Source organism: Odocoileus virginianus, chromosome 19 (assembly GCF_023699985.2).
Source record: "Odocoileus virginianus isolate 20LAN1187 ecotype Illinois chromosome 19, Ovbor_1.2, whole genome shotgun sequence".
NCBI classification, from domain to species: Eukaryota; Metazoa; Chordata; class Mammalia; order Artiodactyla; family Cervidae; genus Odocoileus; species Odocoileus virginianus.
Genome location: NC_069692.1, coordinates 46,801,037 through 46,827,881, shown reverse-complemented (window position 1 = coordinate 46,827,881; position 26,845 = coordinate 46,801,037). Strand labels below are relative to the sequence as shown.

The window sequence follows — 26,845 nt, the reverse complement described above, 5'->3', positions numbered from 1 at the left end:
ACATTTCACTTTGAGATAGTTTAATATAATTAATTTGAGAAGGAGAAAAGGATTACTTGAAGTAGAATATTTTTTTCCCAGGTGGAAAATGTTCTAGAATACTTTCCACAGTGAAAAGAAAATGCCTACTACCTACCAAAAAATGGAATTTATGTTTTCATTTATTATATAAAATTTTAAATGATCTGAAAGGCTATCATTTTTGAAATTAAATTGTTAGTTTTGAATATTAAATATGCTTTTAAGTACATTTATAATTAAATGTTATGATATATTAAGATTGAAATATCTTAGTAAAGCGGGTGCTGAAATATTGTTCAATTCTTCAAAGGCAAGAAAATATACTTTTTCAAATTCTAAATATATTAATTTCCCAATGTTTATGCTTTTATTTAAAATCTTTAAATTGTTGCATTCATTCTTTCTTTGATTGGTTTTAGTGCCATGTTTGAGACTTCTTCATAGTTTGTCATTAAAGTTTGTCATATCACATTATATGTTACATATTTTTATTATTCATGCCATTGTGTTGATTCACATTTCCATGTCTAACTATAAATTTGCTGATTTCTTTCTTTTATTTCCATCATTATGTGCATTTAATTCATTGAAGAACAAGAAAAATATAACTCATCCACAAAAGGTAAATATTAACATAACTTTTTAACAGTTGAATATTGTTTCTTTTCTCTCATAGTATGTGAGTTATGTAACTGCATTTTTTAAAATAATGAGCTACATTATTTAACAGATAGCTTTTTGCCTGCACTGATTTTGTAGGGCATTTGGTGTCAATTGTTTGTATTGTGAGCAGTTTGCATCAAAGAAGAGAGGATTAAAATTAAGAGTGTTTTTGCTTCAATATTTATTTTCGACACTGACAACTAGAAAGCAATTCTCTTTGGAAAAGAGTAGCATATTTATTTTATGTTTTTTGCATTCCCTTGCACTCATAGATACATGGTTTAATGCTTACTGTCTGTGATGCAAAGGAGTAGAAAATCCCTAGGTTTTCCTTCTAAACAGCAGTAACCTTATGGAATATTTGGCCCCCTGCAGTCATGCATTGGAAAGTGGCTGCTAAAATTCTGCTCCTCTTGGCCCCAGGAGGGGTTAGAACACCCATCAGTTCTTCCTTCCTGAGGGACACTGGAGGGAGACCGTTTACTCGGCTGTGTTAGCATCTTGATGACCTGCCCTGACCCTTCGGATCACATGTGACGTTTGGTCTTTGTACTTGAATCTCATGTAGATGCAGACGTCAACCCACTCTCATGTGCCACCTTATTAGGTATGACTATTGGCTTGATAATTAGATATTTGAATATGAGATTTCAGCTTAAAGAAATAATATTAACAATGCTAAAAGATTATATAATTTAACAAAAGTACCTTTGCTCACTATTTGTAGCTTGATGATGTAATTAATTTATTGTTTCCAGTAACTCTAAAAGTTAGTCCTGAGAGGACCATCATCCTTTTACGAAAGATGAAGCTCAGATTGAAAGAGGTTCAGAGATTTACCCATCCAGCCTGGTGATGTGACATAGATGACAAGCCCATCTCCTACTTCGGACCTCCTTCCTCTATACTTGATTGCATTCTATTTTAATAGGCACATATCCCAAGTTTATATTCCTAACTTTGAGTATAGCGAAGTATGTGTTATGTCTCTCAATGTCATAGACTGAAAATAGGAAGTAATATTCAAGTACTTCTATTAGTTTTAATTTATGAAAATTTATTTATATTCTGGCACATAATACATATTCTGGCAAAGTGTCTGAAATACTAGGCAATGAATAGATATTAATAAAAATAAAATGTTATTCAGATCAAGATGTTATGAGATCCTAGGCTTTGGTCCCTAGATTTTTCATAGATTTCTGGCCACCTTGCATTTTTAACTCAGGTATCAGAAACACAAATTTAGGTTCAGTAGTACAAAAATAGCCAATGCATTTGTACTTACATTCAGAAGAATTTGTTTAGACTTGCAAGATAAATTTTAGTATGCAAAAAAATGTTATGTTGGAGATGGGTCAATGACCTCATTTGTTTAGTCGAAAATAAGTATAATAGTTGTTCATTTGGAGAGCTTTTCCTCCTATATTATTACTAGCCAAAGCTTTAATTTGCTAATCGAGACATTGCAGAATTCATGGGTTGTACAACTTCAAATGTGTGAATTATGCACCTTTACAGCCTCACTACAGAGCATGTCAGGTTGTTAAATTTTAACAAGGTCGTGTTTGTCCTAACTGAGGTGTGTCATCATTCTGCCAAGTCTTCCTGGGACATAGGATGTAGATAAGCTTCATGGGATGTACCATGTGACTGAAAACAATCGAAGAGACTTATTTCCAAATGCAGCCAGGAAGGCAGAGGGCAGTCCAGGGTGCTGCATTTCTTTCCTGGGATTTATGGGAGCCACAGCTTAGCCATGAAAAGCATGGGAAAAGATATAAGCAAATCCAAGAAATTTCTGTTGAGTCAGATTGTAGGTTCACCTGCCCCATAGGAAAGAAAACGTTTTGTTTTGCGTAGAAACCTGCTGCTGTGAGCTGACCTTTCTGAGGTCGACTGTATTTAGAATTTACAATTAGGTTATCCTGAGTTTTCCCTGAGTGGTCCAGACTGGCTTAACTACAGGAGGTAACAGCACAGGCTTACAGGACCCCTAGTGAGAGGTGGTTTTTGATGAATTGCAGACAAATTTGTAAGATGTTCCCAGTTTGTCCAGGATGTATGAGGTTTCACAAGATGCAAGATACTCAGTGCTAAAACCAGGAAAACTCTGGGCAGGATGGGGCGGTTGGTCACCCTACCCAAAGGGGACGTAGGGGACCAGTATATAATTTTCAAGCATACTTTGTAAAACACATCCAGAAAGGTGTAATATACTGAACATTTTTAATATGAGTTAGAGCTTATAGGGCACGTCCTGTAGGTCAGTGTCTTGACTAACAGGGTCGTCTCTTTGTCTCATCATATTCCTGCCCCACCTTGAGACATAACTATTCGTATCATTTATCAACCGAGGGAACTACAGCGTAGAGGGATGCAGAGCCCGGCCCCAGGTCAGCTGCTCATTTGGGAAGTGCTTGGACAGGAATCTGGGCAGGAGCCTCACTCAGGCGCTTTGCTTGGCTGCCTCTCCCACATTCAGCACTGACCAAGCTCCACTGTGGTGTGGCACCACATAATTAGGGTAATGACCTGGGACAAGCCAAGGAAGGTGTAGTGATTCCTCTTATAGAAAGAGGGCAGAGGATGCCCGGAAGCCCAGAGCTGCTGCAGGACGCAACTGGCCCGTGAAGCCGCAGCCCGCGTCCTGGCCACTCCTCGGGTCGCGGTCACCTCCCCCTCCCGTGGAGGAGGCCACTCCAGGGCCGCCCCCGGTGACCCAGTTTTATGTCACTCAGACAGACCTTGCAGTCCCTGGCTTGTTCTTCAAGTGAACCCTGCACCCCGAGAAAAGGAAACCACTGTGTTTGGACTAAGATGACACTGTCTCACGTTGAAACAACCGAGGAAATAGAAATGTTCACACCAGCTTGCTTACCTCTTTCCCACCTCCTCTTTGTATGTTGGAAGCTGAGGTACCCTTGTTTTATAGGCGTATTTTAAATCATTCATTCTCAAAGTAAGCCAATTTTTCCCTCTCTGCTACATTTCTTGGACAGTTTTAAAGAGCCCATGAATGTAGTTTGGGGGCATCGAAATAATGATATAAGAAGATCAAAACAGAACCAGAAATTAAAAGGCTTCAGGTGAGAAAAAATGTTATTATCATAATAAGTTTCTAATTTATATGCCTTTAAGATACGATCTCTAAAGTGCATTAACTTTTTGCCTTTTGGAAGCAATTTGGAATAATAACAAAACCCATTATACTGTCTTTTCTACAAGTAGAACTTCCTTTCTCTTAAGAAATGTGTAGTTTACCCATAAAGAGAATGAAGTGCATTTAGAGTTCAAGTAACTAAAGGATTTGAAAAGGAATGAGCTAGCATCTGTTTTGTGATCCTGTTTAACTAATAAAATAAATAGTAATTATTGTAAGCAGGTCACAAGGGCCATTTAAGGATTATCTCTAGTCAACCGAATTTTTAAACTTCTGTTAGAAAAATGCTCCAATAAATTATCTGTATCTTCTTTTTGAAGTGTTGACAAGAGTAGTCTGAATGCTAAGCACTCAAACTATAATCTTTATGGAACTATTAGCATTAATCTGAATTAAAATGTAATTCATATTAAAAGTGAAAAACATCATTTTAATGATTTTATGTTACATTATTTATTGTTTATGGAGTTGCTTTTGAAACACATTATAGGAGAAAAATCATGTCACTTGGCTTTTGCCAATATAAGTAAACTAATTTATTTGTGAATCTTTAGAGGCAGCATTATTTTACCATCATTATATAGAAAAGGATTTCAGCTTTGTTCACATTTTTCTTAACTGCATTTTGAGCAGGTGCATATTACCCAGGTGATTCATTTGATGTTATTGTGTGTAAAGATTTCAAGTTCTTTAATCTTCTAGGGCTTTCCTTTTCTTGAACACTTGCCATGAATATTCATGAATGTTTAGTCATAAACATTTAGACCTCTGTTAGTAAAAGCATCGAACTGGTCCATTTCTCTTTTTGTCACAAACCTGTGTTTGTCATTCTAGTCTTCTTTTTAAACTTTAGGGATATATGAAAGTGATCCATGTACAATAGTTCTGAACTCTTGGTTTGGGCCCATTTTTTTCTGTTCTGCTGATTCAAATGTGATGCTTTACAATAGTATTAAAGACTTTTAAAGTTTTGAAGTATTAACGCTTGAATCAACCAGGTGTCAGCTTGCCAGAAATGTGCCCGTGAGGGAGAAGGGTTTGCCCCTTCCTCCCTGATTCTGCAAGAGAAGATAAAAGGTGGATGTCTAACTATGAATAGACCTTTTGGGTTTTCTCCTCTAAAGCTGTATATTTCCCCTGAATACTGTAATTTGGTTTTGCAAACTTTAAAATTTGTCACCAATTTTTGCAAAAAAGAAAGGAGACATTGGATTTAGTAGTTACGCCACATCAAACCTTTCAAGATAGATTCTGTTGCCACCAGTGTAATTGGATTAACAAAAAATGATGGATAAACATGTTCAGAGATCCTGGGGATGAACAGGATGATCCCTTGGGTTCCCAGAGAAGCCTTAAGTCCATGGACTACTCTCACAAAGATTGCGTTCTGTGCACTGGCTTGTAAGGAGGACAGTACTTGCTCTTAAGACAGGCATACACATAAAAAGCTATTTAAGTCTGGGTAACAAAAGGGCAGGGTAAAGTGACAGATTTTTCGTTTGACTTTCTCATCTGTCCACTATCTGATTAATATTTTCACTGTTACTCTGGGGCTTGGCTATTTTGACACTTAAAGTAATATATGGGGCTAGAAATTCTGAACTTTGTTTTAGGTAGTTGAGTGAAAATCAGCTAAAACAAGAGTTGGCCTTGGGGTTTTGGCTGCAGACAAAAGAGAAATAAGTGATGGTGCATGAAAGTTACCTATTTCTTCTAAATCGATATTTCATTTCAATTTTTTATGCCAAAACACAGCCTCTTTTCAAGTCCTTAAAGGTGATGTGGTTCTTTTTACTTTGCACCTGTTATTTGCTTGTTTTATGTTTCTCATCCTGGATAGATGGTATCTTTTATTTTATTGTTTATGTTACTGTAGCATAATCCTTAACATCTAAGAGAATCATGAAAGCACACTTTTCCCCCCTTGCAAATTGAAATGCATTTTATTCTAGGAAAATGACCCAGAATATGGGCATTGCTGTATAGTCAAAATATTTTAAGTATTTACTCTTTAGATACCCATATTCTATATGTCAGAGGGAGAAAAGTAGGTATGTGAGTATTGTATCAAAGTTGCTTATTATGCTTGTATGACTCCAAAGATAAGGATGGGCAAGAAAAGACTGCTTTATCTTTTAACTGGCAAAAAACAAAAAAAAGATAAAAAATAACCAAATATAACTGGTAATTTTTGCCCCTTAACTTCTATGGTTTTGGTAAATTGGCAAACAAACAAACAAACAAAAAAGTAAAAACGCTGGAAATTAGTTGAGCAAGAGAGAAAGTTGTTAGCTTCCTATTTTTCAAAAATATCGGAAAAATGTCAGCACTTTATTGAGATGGTACAGAGTCAGAGACTCCAACAGCAGAAAGTTACTCTAAGTGATGTTTACTTTAAGTGATTTTCTTTGCAAATGAAAACGGTGAAGGTGAGATGTTAAGACTGATCAAGTTCACACTGATGAATGGTTGTATGTCTGAGGTTTTACTCTCTGCCAAGTGTTTTTGAGTCCTGAGTTCTTACCATTTGACCCCATTGCTTCCAGATGTGTGGAGAATGTTCCTACATCTTCACAGTTTGTGTTCCTTTAAGTCTAAAAACCCATGTGTAGGGATAAGTAAATATTGCAGTCTCGAATTTTCTAATAAAAAAGCATCTTTCTTTCTCTTCAGGCTGTGTTGTACGCCTTACAAAGTTTACAGATTCAGCCAGCTCATTTTTTTTCATCTTTTCTTACTTTCCAATCTCCACATTTCCTGTTACATTGTTCATTGTATCTGAGTGCCCACCAGTGATTTGTGGTGAAAACAAAAGCTTCAGAGCAGGGATTTCCTGGGTGATGTCAGTAACTGAGGCATTGCAGATATCTCATTCGTATGTTTAATTCTGACAGCTTTCAGGCCTGTGGTCATTTATCATCACTCTTTCTGAGACACACTAGACCCAGATCAGGGCTTCACTGTCCCCAAACTCATTTTGTATCACCAAGCAGCAAGGATGCAGAGGCACTAATTTTTCATAAAGTGTGGTAGCAGACTTTAGATAAGGTTGTTATCCTGTACAAATGTTACCATGTTTTACCTTTCACACATATGCTAGCTAATCTTGTTATTAAAAAAAAAAATCAGTAACCTTTTTACTTTAATATATTTAATAATACAGAAATTTTCATTATTCCTATTCCCTTTTGCACTCATATTTCACGTAGAATATTTGAAAATGTAGGTTTAGCAATATATTGTATGGATTATCTGTTTTGCCTATAAACAGAAGAGTTTGAAACTGCAAATTCATGTCAGTTTCTAGATGCATAGGGAGAAATGTGAAAGATTTAAGGAATTTGAAGAGCAGAACAAATTTGTATTTACATAATTGTACATTCAAGAATAATATTTAAAATATATTTATGAAAATTTGATGTTTAAATTATAATTATCTCACATTACACAGAGCCATAATATTTACAGTGTTTTAAAGCAGGTCATGAACGTCTGCCAAGTCAAAGGAGTTTCCCAGAAAACTGCATTTCTCTTCGGAAGAGGTGATACATTGGAAATTTTTCAGTGATGGATTAGGGAAGACATTAATGATTCTTTAGCTTTATTTTAAGTCATAGGCCTCTTTAATAATCTTATGAAAGGATAGATCTAGAAAAGTGCATATAGGTCCAAGCAAATGATTGCAGCTTCTTCATAGTTTCTCCAAAGATCATCTATAATACTAGATTAAGAATTCATAGCACAACATGGGGCATGAAAAAATAAGTAATTATTTTAATCTGACTTTATATTCAATAATATCTAATATTTTCCATTAAAAAACTAGTAAATCTCACTCTGTGTGCTCCAATCAGTTATTCTCATTGAGTTTAGAAGAAATGATTTCACAAGTATTTTATTTTTTAACTTAAACTCAAAAAAGTTCTAGACTTTCTTAATTGGAATGTTGAGTTGATATTTGATTTAAGTACATTCATTGGGTAAAAATGTCAGAATTTAAAATTAACTGAGGATATAAAGTTGATCTAAAGAAACTGGATGAAATTCAATAAATATCTTTTAGGAAAATTAATACTTGTTTTTTAAAAGACACAATTTATTTAACATCGACACATCAGTCAGCTTGTGGAAAGCATAGTGAAAAATTCTAGCTTTTTAAAAAAAGCTTCTGTATAAAATTAGTGTTAATTATACTCTAGTGGCTAAGGGAAATGAATTATATTACTATCATACTATCACTGTATGGGAATTATAACTGAAGCTATATTTTCATTAAAATACTAAGTGAAATTATGTGATAATTACATTTGTTATAAAACATGAGCGAGGTTATTTAACTCTCTAGTATGTGGCAGTATTGAAATTTAAAAAAAAATTAAAATCCAGATGTTCTCCAAATTTAAAATCGTTTTAAAAAGGAATAGTAACTGGCACTTTGATGATTTGTTAGTTTCCAATGCTACCAGTATTCAGAGTGTTCCTAAAATGTAAATTTAATGCTAGGATTTATGGAAGAATTAGAAAATATTTTATTTCATATTTTAATTTTGCTATTAGCATTAACATTGTTAATATAAAAAATTTAATAATGAATAATCATTCTTTTCAAAGTAAGATATTTGAGCTCTCTGGGCTGTGGTTAATTTTACTTTTAACTGGTTACTCAAGGGTTAATCACATTCCAAGGATTTATTTCTAATCATTACCAAGTACATTATTCTCTCTGTAAATCATGTACATTAATAATCATGTTTTCTTTATCAATTTGTGATAAATGTTCCATTTTAACTCATAAATTTTCTCACTATTTAGACTGACACACCAATAATCCAGAATTGATTTCATTTCATTCCATAATGTACAATACACAAAATATGTAGAAAAATTAAAGAACTGCCCAGTTCACACTGAAGCCTCTTCATTGATGTTTATGAAAAACAGTTTTACTGAAACATGACCATTTGTATTGACAGTTATTTCAGAATACACACTAATGTGCACATCCTCAGGAAATAATGAGAAATACTCTCTACAAATGTGAATTATATGTAATTATCTGACTTTTTGATGTAAGTCAGTGATAAGCTGTTTGCATTTCACTTCTGATCTTGGAATCCGAGAGAGAGCATTGAGGACAGAGATATGAGTCAGGATTTTGAAAAGAAAACGATTTGGAGATTTTCTCTCTTTGACAGCTTAGAGGATGTCAACTTTCACTTCTTTAGGAATAAAGATAGTATATTAATTACTTTGGGAGGTCAGAGTGCAGTCGTGGAACCACTGTAGGATTCAGTTTGTTGTTGGTATTTTTTAAAGTCTTTAAAAATCCTGCTGCTACTGCTGCTGCAGTTCGCCTTTGCTATCCGCCGTGGTCCTGTCCTGCCTCTGAAAGCAGAAGGGCAGACAGCCCTTGCCACCAGCAGGTCCCCTTGAGAGCAAAACAACATGGAACAGCCTCGTCCAAGGGGAAAAAAGTAAGACCACGTTTAATAAAGAGAAAGAAGAAGAAATGAGAGTAAGAAAGAAAGGAAATCTCATTTCTTTCTGTAAACTTTAGAAGACCTTCAGAATTGTTAGTCTGGATGGAGTTGCCTTTAGAAAAGAATAAAAACAAAATATAGCTGGAGATATGTAGCTGATGACGAGCCAGCCTGTCTGTAGGGTCTTCCAGGTTTATTAGATGGAAAGCCATCCTTCATTCTCAGGGATGAAAACCTGGTCTTCTCTAAGGGACAACTGTAACCTACGTGTACTTTGCTAATCACACGTCACCTTCAATCTGAAGCATTTTCCTTAATTTTTCCACGACTTCTTGGCCACCCTGCTGTGTGTTTCTCAGGCTCACCCCAGGAATTCTGTGTCTCTCATTTAAAGAAACAAGGTGCTATCCTGGCAAGGTTAAGTCACCAGAACTATTTCAGACTGCTTTAGGCTGTAGCTCATGGGAAATAATCTTTTCAGTGCTCCCCACCACGAATTACATGATGCTAAATGTAAAGGTTACAAAGCTACAGGCTAACCAGTGTCAAAAATTTCTTAAAAGGTCTGTCATTGCTGAGAATATTAAGCTGACATCATTTAAATCTGCTTTTATCACAAGTAGAGATAACTTGGATTTGCTTTAAGCATTAATTGTAGAGTACAGGTGTTACAGTTCCTCTGTCTTCCTCAAAGCCCGAAGCAGATGACCCAGGAGTTACCCACATCACAGGCAGATGGCAGACAGCAGACTCCTGTACATTTTCTCAAGGGGTTTATGGCTTTCTATAAGTACAGCTCACATTTTCAATGATTTTTCTCAATTCCTAATTATCTTACATAGCATTTTGCTTTGTAATACTTACTATGACTCCTTATATATTGTCAAGTAATTAATACACTTAGAAACTGCTCTTCCCAAGGTCTTTATCAAGGCACATCTTAATCACAATAGTTATCATTTACAACCTCGAGTCAACTTTTTCAAAGCAAGTGTTGTGACTGCTTCATTCTGGTAACTGTGTCATTATTGGTTGATATCATCTGTCTCATATACTGACTTAAAGCAAAATATCTAATAACTTGGTGTTAAAAGACAATTAAAACATTTACCACACATTTCATACCGTGTACTTATCTCATGGGCTATTAGTCTGTACTGGGACACACAGCCAAAGCTACATATTTACTGAAATTCCACAGGTGTCGGTGTCTTTTATCAAGGATCATGGGCCATGTTTAATTACTGGAATGGAAAATATTTGTCAGCAAGTGTCTTTATAAACTCCTGTTAGACAAGAAATTAACAACCAGGTCAATCAGATGTATCAATATTCCCATTCTCCTTTAAATCACAGAACCTCTTGGCAGAAACCCCAGTACATTAGTTACAAAACAGTATGGGTTTTGGTCAGATATATGTGTATGTAAACAACTTAATAATAAACTCTAGCACTTGTTGCAGAGATTGGCAAAAGATAAGTTATAAAGCATAAACATAGTCCTCATGCAACACAGGTACATGTCCCCAACTGTGTTCTTATTTTTTTCATTTGTAAGAATGTAAAAATTAAAGACAGGGTCTTTAAGCTACTTATGATGGATTCTGATTTAAAATAGCTCATACTTTACTGAAGGCGGTACTTCACATCTAAACAGTTACACCTGCTATACTACTTAGAAGATTAATAAAGGCTTAACTGGAATATACTCATTTATTTACAATTTAAATTTAAAACCTAAAGTTCTATATCACATTTTCAAAAAGTACGAATTTCGTTTTTGTAGTCAGAGCTTTCAGAAAAAGAAACTGAATCTTTTCCCTTAGCAAGTCCAGTTTTAAGGTTGGCAAATATTCATGAAAAGCTGTTGGTAGAAATGAAGGATTTAATAAGAATGCCTCAGAAAAGCAGATGCTCCTCCGTTACGAGTGTTTAGGTGCCTGCTTCAGCTGACAGTGTTACCTGGAGTGCATGTGTCTCAGTAAGCACGTGTAGCTTTGTGTGATGTGTTCGCTTTATATGTACAAGCAACCAGTTCATTCAATAGGGAGCATATTTTCGCAATCAAATTCAGTTTCACATAATCACTTATGAATGGAATTGATGTTATTTCATCTCCGATAAAGACATAGGGTCCTTAGCTTTTGTTACTAACCTTTGTGTCCCCCATCCTGTGTGATTTGAGTCACATTCATCGTTACAGCCCCAGTTGCTAGCATTTTATCTTCTGCCTTTTGTTTGTTAATCATGTGATCTTGATGTTTTATTTGAATTCATTATCAAAAGCATTGCAATCTTAAACCATTCGGTTCCTCAGAGGTGCTTCGGTCTTTTAATGGATTCCCGTTGTGTGTTTTTGCAGCAAGCTTAGTAGTGGAGGAGCGAACGAGACAGATGAAAATGAAAGTGCATCGATTTAAGCAGACAACAGGGTCTGGTTCTAGTCAAGAACTTGATCGCGAGCAGTATTCCAAGGTAAAACCAGTAACTGACCAATAATTTCTCTGGTAACAAAAAAAAAAGAGTACAATGTGGGTAGCAGGTAGGACCAGTGAGCCCTTAAGTTATAGGAGAGAAATTATGCTTCAGATGATGGTCCTGCATCATGACTTCTCTCCTCTTAACATGCTTACAAGATAGAAGCTTAGTAACATACCATTTATGAATTTAGATTAAATGTTGTATATAAAAAAGAAAATGCTTGATGTTAAAGTCACTTACTGATTGTCAGTAGTCAAATTCACATCAGTAAGGTAAATGAAGCCATTTTATCTCTTGAATTTCATTTAACATTGTACTTTAAATATTAAGATGTAGATTTATAGTCTTAAATACTATTTGAGGTTGAGAATTCCTATGACGATTTCACAGTGAGTGAAAATTGTGTGATGTGAGATTTCTTATTGATCTGTCTTTAGTAAGAAAACTGATTTAAACTCTTAGAAAGTGAAATCTACCCGATTTTAAGAGATAATAAAAACTTATATTTCAAAGTTATTTTGTAAGGATGCATTGAGGAGTTTACAAACTGCTAAATAGCATCTGATAATTTTGATTAAAATATGATTCTTAATTGAAATAGAGCTTTATGCTTCATTAAGCAATTTTGAATATATTATCTGATTTATTTTAAAAATATTTTTTAAAAAGACTACAAAAGTGGCAGTAGCCACTACAGGATGTGCTCAGTCGCTTCAGTCGTGTCCAACTCTCTGTAACCCCATGGACTGCAGTCCACCAGGCTCCTCTGTCCATGGGATTCTCCAGGCTAGAATGCTGGAGTGGGTTGCCATGGCCTCCTCCAGGGGATCTTCCTAACCCAGAAATCAAATGATCGACTCTTATGTCTCCTGCTTTGGCAAGCGAGCTCTTTACCACTAGTGCCGCCAGAGAAGTGCACTACAGGATAACCTGTGTTATAATTTGATATCTAGAGTCCTTTTAGAAGTAATGACCTTTTAGAAATTCAGAATTAAGTAAAAACTATACTCAATTAATGTTGTTAGCTTGTTATATGAACCTAGAAAAACCTACTCATTTTTAAATGTTGGAGGTTGTTCATTATGTAGCCAGATATTCAGAAACTAATACAAAAATATACAGGCGGTAACAGAATCAGATGTGTTACCAGCCCCCCCATACCGGCATGTGTGTTGGACATCGTCTTATCATTCATTTTATGAGTTTATGTCTTAGTTTAGCTGCAGAAGGTTCCAACTGGACAAAGCTCAAGGTCACTGTGAACTAAGTGGAGGAGCCCTACTCCCTAGGAGTCTGAAACAATATTTTAAAAAGTAAACTCAGTAAAGCAAAAAAAAAGAGAGAGAAATATTAGTAAGCAGAATATCTTGATGTTGCCCAGAGTTGCTAATTCCTGCTCCACATGTTTTTTCCCTCTGGTTTGTACTTTATGATATTATCACTTAATCAGCTATTTGTCTGTCTTTATGGGTATCATCATCATTTTTGTTTTCTTTTATACAAATGCAGTAAGAATTATGAATCAGGTTAAGTTAGAATTTCTTCCTCCACTGTGGCATTTGGGAAGGATCTTTAAACTAGAAAAGCTTAATCAAAGATGTAAATGCTTTCTTGATTTCTTAGCATCATGTCAAAGGATGAGGTCAGATTGAACTACAGAAAGAGGTAGAGCCAGCACAGAAAACAAGAAAGAGGTGAATAAAGAATCAGCATAAAATCCTGAAAGCCTTTCTGAACTGGGCCTCTAGTCATTCATCAGGTGATCAGAAAACTGTAAAATGCAGTGCCCTAGACCCTAAACCACCCTAAACCACTACTAACACTTGTTTTCATAATGAATCAAAAGTAGGTTTATCTTGATTGAGAGATTCCAAATTCTGAAAATACCTAAAAATGATCCCTGCTAGTCCAACTGTCTTATTTACCAAATTTATGAAAACTGAGGCTCTCTCCAAAGAAAGGAGGTACTTTCTTTTCATTAGCAGATGTCCTGTTTGGTGGTCAGCTCTCTATTCCCTAGCTGGAACTTAGATGCCCTTTGCTCTTCCTATGACGCCAATGAAATGTATGCATGACTCCAGCCTGACTCAGAGGCTCTCCTATGAATTTTAATTTGTATGGAGTTGACTTATTATATTCTGTCATTCCTTTCTTGTTTGCATAGGCATCCTTTTCTTTTTTCTCTTTCATTGCATGAATATGAAAAAACCCTTTACTTTCAAATATATTACAATTGCTTTTACTGCATATATTGATACTACTATATTACATTAATAAAGTTATGTTATACTGATAAGTGTGAAATCAAAGATATGGTGTCTTTAAAAACATGAGACTATAATACAGGAAAAAATATATAAAGTAAAATAAATAATTAACATTTAATTTTATGGGTTAAGTAAAAGGTAAATACTCTGCATGATTCTAATATTCTTAATGCTTACAGTAAATTTTTTAAATAGTTTCCAGTAGCAATTTCTGTTAAACCTCTTACTTTTTCTTTCTTAAATTTACCCTTTTACCCCAAACTTTTAACAATTTACAAAGATCTATTTGTATTTGTATAGCTGAGAACCAGTATTTTCATAAATTTAATATACACTAAATTTTGAACTTTATTCTTTAATTGACTTATTTTTAGTCATTCAGCACTTTGCCTAAAGCAAAGCACCTTAATTGAAATTCTGCCAAATTAGAAATTGGTTAACTATTTTCAAATATTTATAATAAAGCCAACAGAATTTGATTTTCTTTAGGACAAAGAATTACCAGACAGATGTAGTATCATTCCTAAGATGTCTCAAACCTGACACCTCCTTAAAGTATTAAATGAACCTAACTCCATCCTGACTAAGGAATTAGCAGTAACTTGGCTTCTGGAAAAAATACAAAACTACATCACTGTCCCTGAAATGTGGCACTCTGTCACATCCTCATTGGTGTCAGGGTCACATGCCCTGGCAGGAGAGTGAAATTCATCAGTGGAGAGTGAATTTTCATGGAGGTCTCACATTTGAAAGAGCACTTCTGTTTCTGTAACTCAGGAAAAGTAGGCAGAGTTGACGTGACAGGTTTTGTAGGAGCTTCTATATGTTTATTATAAGTTATGAAAGCAGCAGCCCTTTTATCAGGGCTTCCTTCACATCAAGGACTAATTCCCCTGCTATATGATCAATATGAATTTCTCCTGAGGAAGCTGCATTTCTCAAAATACATTTAATGTATTTCCATTAAAATATTTAATTGCTCAATAGGACATTTAAAGAATCATGCTTGATGAAAAAAAGTTATTAAACTTTTAACAGATTTTGAAAGTAAGTAGATATAGTAGTATAAAGTAAGTGTAGAGCGTTTCCTTCAAATTACAAATGTGAAGAAAATTGTGACATTGTGTCAAAATGATGAATTATTCTTTACTCCAATATAAAAAATGTTAACATGACAGTCTTTCAAAATTCTTCATTTGGTCTCTTGACAGGAATAGCAGAAGTCTATATACAAATTTATAGGAAAGGAGGATTTCTTTAGTTGGGGAAATAATTCCATGCACATTCCCTTACTCTCAGTTTATAGTCCTCACTGCTTGTTACTGGCATTTGCCAAATAAGGGGAGACTTTGTTCCAGGGGTCAGCACCATGCCAGAATGTGTCCTACAGCTATAAATTTTTATTGTATTAGAAACAAATTAATTCATACTCTGTCAAGTACAAACTATCATTTCAATGTTTGGAAATATTATAGGAATGACATAATATATTTACATAGCAAGATAGTTTTAGAGATAAGTAATATTGGAATTATGTTTACGCCCCAGTAACAGTATTAAATTCAGCTTCCACCATGTGAGCATGTTACGTTTTTACATCTATTATGTAAATAAAAACCAGTTCTGATTGAATGAATCCTGCCAGTTAGTGTCATGTTATCAGATGTGACAATTTGATGATAAAAATTACCATGCTACTTGAAATACATGATCATAAATGATGTTAACTTTAGGTCACACACAAAGTTATGTAAATAGCTCATTTCTGAACATACTAACATATATGCATTTCCTTTTGGATTATTATTTAGCATATGACTTTCAAAAATAAATCATGCAATCATGAATAAATTATTTGGAAATATAATTTTATAGATATTCTATAAATTTGGAATTGTGAAATTCTTTGCCCAACACATCCATGTGAGAGATGGAAAATTAAAATTAACATTTAAATACCTTCAACCTTAACTGCTATCATATGAAAAATTATTAAATAGACATGGTCGATTTTCTAGACTTTTAAAGTAAGTATTATTGCCCTATAATTATCTTTGTATATATAGAACCACAATTTAGCATCATTTTATGTAGTATTCTTTAGCAAGACAATTTTTTATACAAATTTTTGAACTAGTTAGGATTATTTTAGATTTGTTAAAACTCACATGATATAGAGCACAGAGGAAGGATGAGTCTTTCTACAAGTTTAACAAACATTTGATATATTCACACCTAAGCATATAAGTGCAGAATTAAATCACTTGATAAGAAATATAAATAGCTGGTATTGGTCATGTGTCCCTTTAGTTATATGTTCTTTTATTTTAGGTAAGAAGTTATCTTACCTTCCAGTACCTAACAATAGAAAGTCAATTCTGTATTTGTTATTTTAAAATTATAGATACTTATAGAACCTTACTATTTATTATGATTTAAACACCCATAAAAATATAGACTGTATAAAGCTATTCACTGTGTGATTTGTTGCATAAGACAGTAACATAGAAATAGAAAAAAATGCACTTTTGACACCTTCACCAATTTTAATGTTTACCTAATGATTTCTAAGACTTTAGATAATAAGTACTAAAGACAGATACAAAGACACATTGAGGGGCTTCACTGGTGGTTCAGTGGCTAACACTGCGCTCCCAATGCAGAGGGCCCAGATTTAATCACTGGTTGGGCAGCTAGATCCCACATGCCATATAAGACCCACACAACCAAATAAATTAATTAATTAAAAAGTAAAGACTTTTAAATATGAGATGTAATGTATATTGAAATTTTAATAGGAATCCCTTTTTTAACTTTCTTTTTTTAATTTAGTTAATAGTTTAAAATGAAAATGAGTAATTAAACCATAATAGAAAGAAAGTCAAAGTTCTGTCTTTGCCTCGATCCTTCGCTTGACTTTGGCATAATCCCTTTGCTTTATATCAACTTTTTTTTTTTAGAGAGTTATATTTTTTTGGTAAAATGTGGAAAAATGTGACATCTTAAAATAGGGAGAGTGTGTAGGGTAAATTAAATGTCAGTTTTAGAAAGACTGAAGAAGCACAGAAGCAGTCTATTTCATGGGTAGAGTTGAAGGTGAGTAGAATTGTAGGCAGTGATGAAAATAAAGGAAAGAGAAATTGAGGTACTGGAGAAGATGAATAATGCAGTTTTGAGGTATGAAGTAGGTGCGGGTCATTTATTTAGTGCATTTTCCGCCCAAGCATTGACACTTCTGATTATTTTGTCCTCCTAGAGCACTTCTTACCGTTCAGAGGATGCGAGATGGTTCTGTCGGAAACCATGCATCATGCTAGTGTTGGGTCATTTTAGATTTCACACCTAATTTTATGCAAAGTGCACTTTTACTTGATGCGGGCAGAGTAGCCGCTAACCTCACCGTGTGTATCTCTGCTTCCCAGCACCCGGTAATGGAGCTCACACGCTCTTGTTTTCACTCCTTAGTATAACGTACACACAGATCAGTACAGAAGCTGCGACAACGTCTCCGCCCGGTCCTCAGACAGCGACCTCAGCGACGTGTCTGCCGTGTCCCGAACCAGCAGCGCCTCCCGCCTCAGCAGCACCAGCTTCCTGTCCGAGCAGTCTGAGCGGCCTCGGGGCAGGATCAGGTGAGTGGGCATCACTCGTGCCACCTTGCCTCCTGCTTATTCTCGCTCAGAGTTTAGGTAGAGGAGCCGAAGCGTTTCGTTGAAATGACCGGGACTAGGGTGGGTTGAGCCTTGGTTCACTGTTGTGTAATATTGCCTGGATTCTGTGGTCCTTCCCGCCAGGTGGGGCTTGTAACCGCAGAGCAATCCCTAAAATTCCTTCTAATGTCATTAAATCCACAAAGCATTCTTCAGTCCTGTGTTGGGAAGCCTCTCTGTAAAGGGCCCAGTAGTAAATGCTTCAGGCTCTGCTAGACAGCCTCTGTTGTGGCGATTTACAATGTCATGGAGGTACAGAAGCTCTGCACCCAGGTGAGCGCAGTCGTAGTCCGGGAAAGTTTTATTTACAGAAGGACAGAGAGCAGGCTACATTTTCCCGCAGGCTGTAATCTACTGAGCTCATCTTCAGTCCCCGAGCAGTGGTGCACCTTCAGATGAGAGTGAGATCAAAATAGACATCCCTCTTTTTTGCATTATGGGACTTGTAAAAGATGTGCGTGTAGTTTGTTTAAATCACCAGCAATTATCTTGGTTCTCACGAGGTAAATAACCCTTGCTGAAATGAAAAAGACCTCGGGAATCTGGTCCTGGCTTCAGTAAAACAGACTCAGTATGGACAAGGCACATTTTGTATTTGCTCTTAACTAGTTCCCAGAAGTAGAAGTTTCATTGAAGGCATTTCAGGGTTGTTGGGAAGCCCATGAAATATAAATGTTCAAAACAGGAGCAGTTATCTTCCGAACACTCCGAAAGCTGGTATGACTGCACATTTCAATGATGATCCTGGAGCGTTCTGTCTTCTTGGATTTCTTTGCACCTTGCTCACCTGTTGGTGTAATTTGAGAGCAGTTATCTTACTGTTAATTAACAGTGTCTCACTGAGAATCTACAAGAGAAGTTCTGATCAGTCAAGATATTAGTGGAATGTTTTATTTCTATTTTGAATATTCTCTGCCTCTGGTCCTAACAGAATATTAAGTTCTCTAAAAGTGAAGAAAGAATTAGAAGAGCTAAAGAATATATCCATTGAGCTGCTAGGATAGAGGGTGTAAAAATGATTCTAATTGATCCTTTTATATTGAAATATTATTAAGATACTCTGTTTCAGAACCTATTCAGTTTAGCAAGAATATTAATAAATAGGGATTAAACAAAAACTTTTCACTTTTAATCACTAAAAACAACTTAATTTATATTCATGATAGACTCTAGTGGCCTGAGTCCTATGGTATAAAGAATGACTAATTAATAGAATTCATGTCACAAACCAACTCTGAGAATGCTATGTGGGTCCACTGTCATTCTCTTGAAATTTCAGGAGAATCAAGTCTTCAAAAATTTATCTTCAGGAAAAAATTGGCAACATGGCCTTTAAGGAAGAAAGCAAAGCACAGGAATTTTAGGCAGCTCAAGGTACTGTGATTTTGTATTTTGTACAAAGGATGAGAAGGAACTACAGGATTGGAGCCAAGGTTACTTCGTGGAAAATGATAGTTTATCAGATCGGTTCAGTTCAGTCGCTTGGTTGTGTCCCACCCTTTGCAACCCCGTGGACTGCAGCACGCCAGGCCTCCCTGTCCATCACCAACTCCCAGAGTTCACCCAAACTCATGTCCATCGAGTCGGTGATGCCATCCAACCATCTCAGCCTCTGTTGTTCCCTTCTCCTCCTGCCCTCAATCTTTCCCAGCATCAGGATCTTTTCCAATGAGTCAGTTCTGTGCATCAGGTGGCCAGAGTGTTGGAGTTTCAGCTTCAGCATCAGTCCTTCCGATGATAACACTCACTATACTATACCATGATACGAAGTAGAAGGTAGATGATGTTTTGCCTCTTTGATTCATATGATTTCTGTTGAAGTTGGTGAAGACAGAGATTAGACCTGTAAACAGTACAAGTGAATTTCTTAATGACAAATCTGTTTTCTCTGAGCATTTCCCTGTTTTCATCTCCTCTTTCTTGTCTCTGTAGCTTGGAGCATGTTTGAGTTATTTTTATTTAAGTGGATTATGTAAAGGCAGGCAGTTAAACTAATGGCTAAACAAGTTTCCCCTGAAGCTAAGGTGAAAATTATTTCCCTGTGGCCTGATGCTCAAGGTCATAATTGGTAGATGTTTGATTTCTTAGAACACTTAGGAATAAAGAGGGTAGGATGAGATATGGAGGGGCAAGACTTTTGACATTTCAAACCTAGTTATCTTTTCATTTATGTTCTTCCCCAGGAATATCCATAGTGCACAAACGCACATGTTAACACACACACACACACACACACACACACACACTTGCATCCACCATCAGCCTTGCGGTAAAAACTTGAGAGGAGAGTTTGTAACGAATAAACAAAGAACAAAATCATATCAAATGTTTGCAGGCTCCTCAATCTTAAATATCCCCAATGCTTATAACACTATGAATATTTATTTTTCTCAATATAATACTGTTTTGCATTTCTTTATTTTTAGTAGCTAATTACCTTCATAGGTTTTAAAATTCTATGTATTCAAGCTCATATATAAAGTATCTGGTCAATATGATAATAGATATATTTACATTTCATAATAGATACCAGCAAACCTTTGAGATCCAATCAAGCATAAGGACTTTATTATTTCCCAAGACTTCATGATAGTATAATATCTATGCCACACACTCAAGGAGATTATAATCTGTTTAAGAGCTTAAAACCTATTTTTTATGTTCTGGTTCCTTATACAAGAGGTCAGATCTTTGACAATGTGGGCAGGAAACTGAGATGGTTAAGATAAAACCAGAACTCAGACCCTAGTCTTTTCTTTCCACATTGAACACAAACTTTTCCCCACACTTAGTTAATTTAAAGATTAAACTATGTGCTGTATTTATTGAAAAAATCAGCATATAAACTCACTTACTTCAAACCCATGTTGTTCAGGGTTCACATATAAGTATCTTCGCTTATATTTTCCTATGAAACATGAAATGCTTGGCTCTGTGTTGACTGGGATGGGTTTTATACTGAAAGGCATTAAGGATTAGAAGACACTAGAGCACCTCCTGAAGACAGTGTTCAGTATCTAAAAGTCCACCAAGTGTCCAGTACACTCCAGGAGGACCCAGAGAGAGAGAAACCACTGACCCCATCTTGTCCATATCATATAGAACCATAGTATGCAGGCAATTAAATACCATATCTGGTTCTGATTCCATCTATCCAAGTATGTAATGAACCAAGAAAATGTCAAGATAGGCACCTCTGAGATGACCAGTGGGTTGCCCCGTGTGATACATGGGCCGGCATCTCCCAAACACTGCTTGCTGCACTTGCGTGTTAATGATTCACAGGACAACCTACAGTTCTTGAGGTTTTGCGAAGTTCTACCCTGTAACAGCTTGTTTATCTCTGCTTACTCCAGCATATACCAAGCTTATTTCATTCTAGAAGACCTATTTCCCAGGGACATCCATTAATGTGTTGCATAGTTTTTAAGTGAAGTTTGAGAAATTCCATTTTAGATAGCCAGCATCCTACCACCTAAGAGATAAAAGGCTGTAAGCTCAGTTCAGTTCAGTCGTTCAGTTGTGTCCGACTGTTTGCGACCCCTTGAACCGCAGCACGCCAGGCCTCCCTGTCCATCACCAACTCCTGGTGTTTACTCAAACTCATGTCCATCGAGTCGGTGATGCCATCCAGCCATCTCATCCCCTGACGTCCCCTTCTCCTCCCACCCCCAATCCCTCCCAGCATCAGGGTCTTTTCCAATGAGTCAACTCTTCGCATGAGGTGGCCAAAATATTGGAGTTTCAGCTTCAGCATCAGTCCTTCCAATGAACGTCCAGGACTGATCTCCTTTAGGATGGCCTGGTTGGATCTCCTTGCCTTCCAAGGGACTCTCAAGAGTCTTCTCCAACACCACAGTTCAAAAGCATCAATTCTTCAGTGCTCAGCTTTCTTCACAATCCAACTCTCACATCCATGTATGACCACTGGAAAAACCATAGCCTTGACCAGATGGACCTTTGTTGGCAAAATAATGTCTCTGCTTTTTAACATGCTGTCTAGGTTGGTCATAACTTTCCTTCCAAGGAGTAAGCGTCTTTTAATTTCATGGCTGCAATCACCATCTGCACTGATTTTGGAGCCCTCCAAAATAAACTCTGACACTGTTTCCCCATCAATTTCCCATGAAGTGATGGGACCAGATGCCATGATCTTAGTTTTCTGAATGTTGAGCTTTAAGCTAACTTTTTCACTCTCCTCTTTCACTTTCATTAAGAGGCTTCTTAGTTCCTCTTCACTTTCTGCCATAAGGGTGGTGTTATTTGCATATCTGAGGTTATTGATGTTTTTCCTGTCAATCTTGCTTCCAGCCTGTGCTTCTTCCAGCCTAGTGTTTCTCATAATGTACTCTGCATATCAGTTAAATAAGCAGGGTGACAATATACAGCCCTGATGCACTCCTTTTCCTATTTTGAACCAGGCTGTTGTTCCATGTCCAGTTCTAACTGTTGCTTCCTGACCTGCATATAGGTTTCTCAAGAGGCAGGTCAGGTGGTCTGGTATGTTCATCTCTTTCAGAATTTTCCACAGTTTATTGTGATCCATGCAGTCAAAGGCTTTGGCATAGTCAAAAAAGCAGAAATAGATGTTTTTCTGGAACATTCTTGCTTTTTTGATGATCCAGCAGATGTTGGCAATTTGACCTCTGTTTCCTCTGCCTTTTCTAAAACCAGCTTGAACATCTGGAAGGTCACAGTTCACGTATTGCTGAAGCCTGGCTTAGAGAATTTTGAGCATTACTTTACTAGCGTGTGAGATGAGTGCAATTGTGTGGTAGTTTGAGCATTCTTTGGGATTGTCTTTCTTTGGGATTGGAATGAAAACTGACCTTTCCCAGTCCTGTGGCCACTGCTGAGTTTTCCAAATTTGCTGGCATATTGAGTGCAGCACTTTCACAGCATCATCTTTCAGGATTTGAAATAGCTCAACTGGAATTCCATCACATCCAGTACCTTTTTTCATAGTGATGCTTTCTAAGGCCCACTTGACTTCAAATTCCAGGATGTCTGGCTCTAGTTGAGTGATCACACCATCGTGATTATCTGAGTCATGAAGATCTTTCTTGTACAGTTCTTCCATGTATTCTTGCCACCTCTTCTTAATATCTCTGCTTCTGTTAGGTCCATACCATTTCTGTCCTTTATCGAACCCATCTTTGCATGAAATGTTCCCTTGGTATCTCTAATTTTCTTGAAGAGATCTCTAGTCTTTCCCATTCTGTTGTTTTCCTCTATTTCTTTGCATTGATCGCTAAGGAAGGCTTTCTTATCTCTCCTGGCTATTCTTGGGAACTCTGCATTCAAATGGGAATATCTTTCCTTTTCTCCTTTGCTTTTCTCTTCTCTTCTTTTCACAGCTATTTGTAAGGCCTCCTCAGACAGCCATTTTGCCTTTTTGCATTTCTTTTCCATGGGGATGGTCTTGATCCCTGTCTCCTGTACAATGTCACAAACCTCCATCCATAGTCCATCAGGCACTCTGTCTATCAGATATAGTCCCTTGAATCTATTCTTACTTCCACTGTATAATCATAAGGGATTTGATTTAGGTCATACCTGAATGGTCTAGTGGTTTTCCCTACTTTCTTCAATTTAAGTCTGAATTTGGCAATAAAGAATTCATGATCTGAGCCATAGTCAGCTCCCGGTCTTGTTTTTGCTTACTGTATAGAGCTTCTCCATCTTTGGCTGCAAAGAATATAATCAATCTGATTTCAATGTCAACCATCTGGTGATGTCCATGTGTAGAGTCTTCTCTTGTGTTGTTGGAAGTGAGTGTTTGCTATGACCAGTACGTTCTCTTGGCAAAACTCTATTAGCCTTTGCCCTGCTTCATTCCGTACTCCAAGGCCAAATTTGCCTGTTACTCCAGGTGTTCCCTGACTTCCTACTTTTGCATTCCAGTCCCCTACAATGAAAAGGACATCTTTTTGGGTGGTAGTTCTAGAAGGTCTTGTAGATCTTCACAGAACTGTTCAATTTTAGCTTCTTCAGCGTTACTGGTTGGGGCATAGAGATCTTCAAATACCCTGTTTGGGGAACAAATGAAATTAAGCCCTTACAAAATGTGTATAGGTTGAAGAATATAAACATATTTAGATGACCAATCTCTTAAAGATCATTTTCAGAATATTAGGAATTCACAGACCATATCCTGAATCTTTTGTGTTTGACATAATGATTAGGCAAAAGATACTTAACCATTGGGTGTGGCACCAGTTAAACCATATGTTTCTGTGTGAACTGAAAAACAGGTGTCTCTCCCCCTAGATGCATTCTAAATGCTTCTTTCGAAATAACCCAGAACATTCTTAATGTTTTCAACGGTTTTGTAAACAGGGAACTACAGTAGAAAAACGTATACTGTTTATATTAATTAACCTTTTGTGTATAGAATGAATTAAAAGTTCTTCCAAGAAAATGTTGTCATGGATTCAAAGTACTTAAAACCTAAGTAATTCCTAGGATAATTCTTACAGAACAAAATCAACACAGTAATCCAAAGTGCTTGCATGCTAAGTTGCTTCAGTTGTGTCTGACTCTTTGCGACCCTAGGGACTGTAGCCCTCCAGACTCTTCTGCCTATGGGATTCTTCAGGCAAGACTATGGGAGTGGTTTGCTTATCCTCCAGGGGATCTTCTCAACCCAGGGGTCAAACCCATATCTCTTATGTCTCCTGCGCTGGCAGGCAATTTCTTTACCACTAGTGCCACCTGGGAAGCCCAGTTCAAAATAAGAATCATCAATAAAGATTTGAGGTCCCTTGTTTTTCAGATTTGTTCTGCATGTGACATATAATTTTAATTTAGTATTAGCTTAAATAGTTCTCAAAGAACATCTTCCATTCCAACCATAAAGAATGTAAAGTGTATTAGTAGAGGTAGCATGACAAGTGAAAGTCGCTCAGTCATGTCCAGCTCTTTGTGACCTCATGGACTGTAGCCTGCCAGGCTCCTCTGTCCATGAAATTCTGTAGGCCAGAATACTGTACTGGGTAGCCATTCCCTTCTCCAAGGGATCTTCCTAACCCAGGGATCAAACCCAGGTCTCCCGCATTGCGGGAAGTCCCATAATTAATAATAAGAAATGCACAAGGGGGGACTGGGATGGGGGAATACATGTAAATCCATGGCTAATTCATTTCAATGTATGACAAAAACCACTGCAATGATGTAAAGTAATTAGCCTCCAACTAATAAAAATGGAAAAAAAAAAAGAAAGAAATGCACATGTTCTGGGAGCCAGAAATAATATGTTAAGTTTCTGAGTTGTTATTTTTCGCATCAAAGAAAATGTTCATCCCAAAAAGAGGGTGAATTTTTGTGATATAGCTCCGAATTTTTTGTTCATCTTTATCGTATATCAATTTCATTCCAGGCAGACAAATTTCAGTTGTTTTATGTAAGATCAAACTACAAAACCAAATACAAGTATAATCCTATAAAATCCTTTAGTTGTACTCAGATGATACATAATTTTAGAAGTTCTGTCAAAATCAACAGTTTCCCAGCGACCTTCACATATAAACTTTTGTCAGCATTGACAAAGGTTTGTCTTGATCTACAAGGTCGCCTTTCTACATCAAGGTGAATTTTGATAAACTTGCTGAGCAAATTTGATCCAAATAGTTTTCGGTCTTTTTATCATCTCTTTTTGAAAGAATATTTTCAAAAGCAGTTCTTTTTTCTACAATCATAGTTTGAAAGATATGAGAGCTTTTTAAGAGAAGTTTTCTCCTATACACAAATAGTAATTTCGGAGCAGGAATTTTACTATAATCTGGCAGTTGATGTCAGTAGGCATAATAATAAGTAGGCACATACTTAAGGAAATATACTTATTGGGAGATTTTAAAACATTGTAGGTTAAATTATTCAGTATTTTAAGTTGTGATAGAGAATGTGTGCATAGTTTAGTATCTTCTGGAAAATCAATCTTGATATTGCAGTTATGCTTGAAAAATATTACAGAAAATTTCAAATGCCATTAATTTCATGCTGGTTCTTCAGCTCCACAAGGGAATACAAGATACCATTTAAAAATAATCTTTGGAAATTTTGCAACGGCATTTGAAAAATACTTAACTGCAAAATTATTTGCTATATTGATAGCTCAGAATAACAAATGAAACTCTCATTTTTATTTACTTACTGTTATGCCTCCTGACATTGAATATAGTCAGAATGACCACGAGGGAATTTTTAAAGCTGTCCACACTATTTTGCATGCCCTCCTGTTCTCCTATGGAAAAAAAAGTCAACTGAGATCTGCAGAAGTCCTAAAAAGAAAGGAAAATAACATGGACATTTGGTGATGGGGAAAAACTAACTGGAACACAGTGAGAAATGCTGGATATTGAATATCTGAGGAAGGAAATATATTTTGGCATTCTTCTTTCATGGAATTTCTCCATTTTAATTGTCTGAGACTGATGCTACTGCTAAGTCGCTTCAGTCGTGTTTGACTCTGTGCAACCCCATAGACGGCAGCCCACCAGGATCCTCCATCCATGGGATTTTCCAGGCAAGAGTACTGGAGTGGGGTGCCATTGAGTGGACTATTATTATTTCCTGTGACCAGATTGAAGCAATAGAGAGATGGAAAGACTGTGCCACGTGCCCTTTAAAAACTCTCTACCTTTATGGTGAAATTACTAAATGATACTTGTTAATATACCATATGATGAAGGTTCCATGCAGCTGGGTTGTTAAATCGTGCCATGTCCACCACATAAACACAATTGTCTTGATGTATGAATGTAAGTAACAGACAGTCCTTAGAGTAGCAACTTCGAGCTCGTGGGGCAAGTGAGTAGATTTTCCTGGTGGGAGTCTTCCTTGCAAACCTTCAGTACCACTGCAGGGGTCTGGTTCCATTCCTGGCTGGGGAACTAAGATTCTGCAAGCTGTGCAGTCAAAAAAAAAAAAAAAAAAAGACTGCAGTTTGAAGGGAAGCAGCAGCAGTCTGATTTGAACAGCTCCTTTCTGTCTGTTTTTACTGATCTGTTCTGTTAATTCCTTATAGGCTTACTAAGATGTTTTGTTGAAATCTGGGAAGGT

The 26,845-nt window shown here is 36.4% G+C and overlaps 1 protein-coding gene across 50 annotated transcripts in view; it reads left to right on the top strand.

Annotated features, from left to right (window-relative positions):
• Positions 1 to 26,845, top strand: part of RIMS1 (regulating synaptic membrane exocytosis 1) — a 582,683-nt gene that overhangs the window by 461,011 nt on the left and 94,827 nt on the right. For 40 of the 50 annotated variants that reach the window (XM_070450206.1, XM_070450175.1, XM_070450173.1 and 37 more), the window contains 2 exons: positions 11,690 to 11,802; positions 17,541 to 17,707. The exons of the other annotated variants lie outside the window; for them this stretch is intronic. In XM_070450206.1, the coding sequence (XP_070306307.1) occupies positions 11,690 to 11,802; positions 17,541 to 17,707 (280 nt within the window). The remainder of the gene's footprint in view (positions 1 to 11,689; positions 11,803 to 17,540; positions 17,708 to 26,845) is intronic. 50 annotated transcript variants of the gene reach the window in all.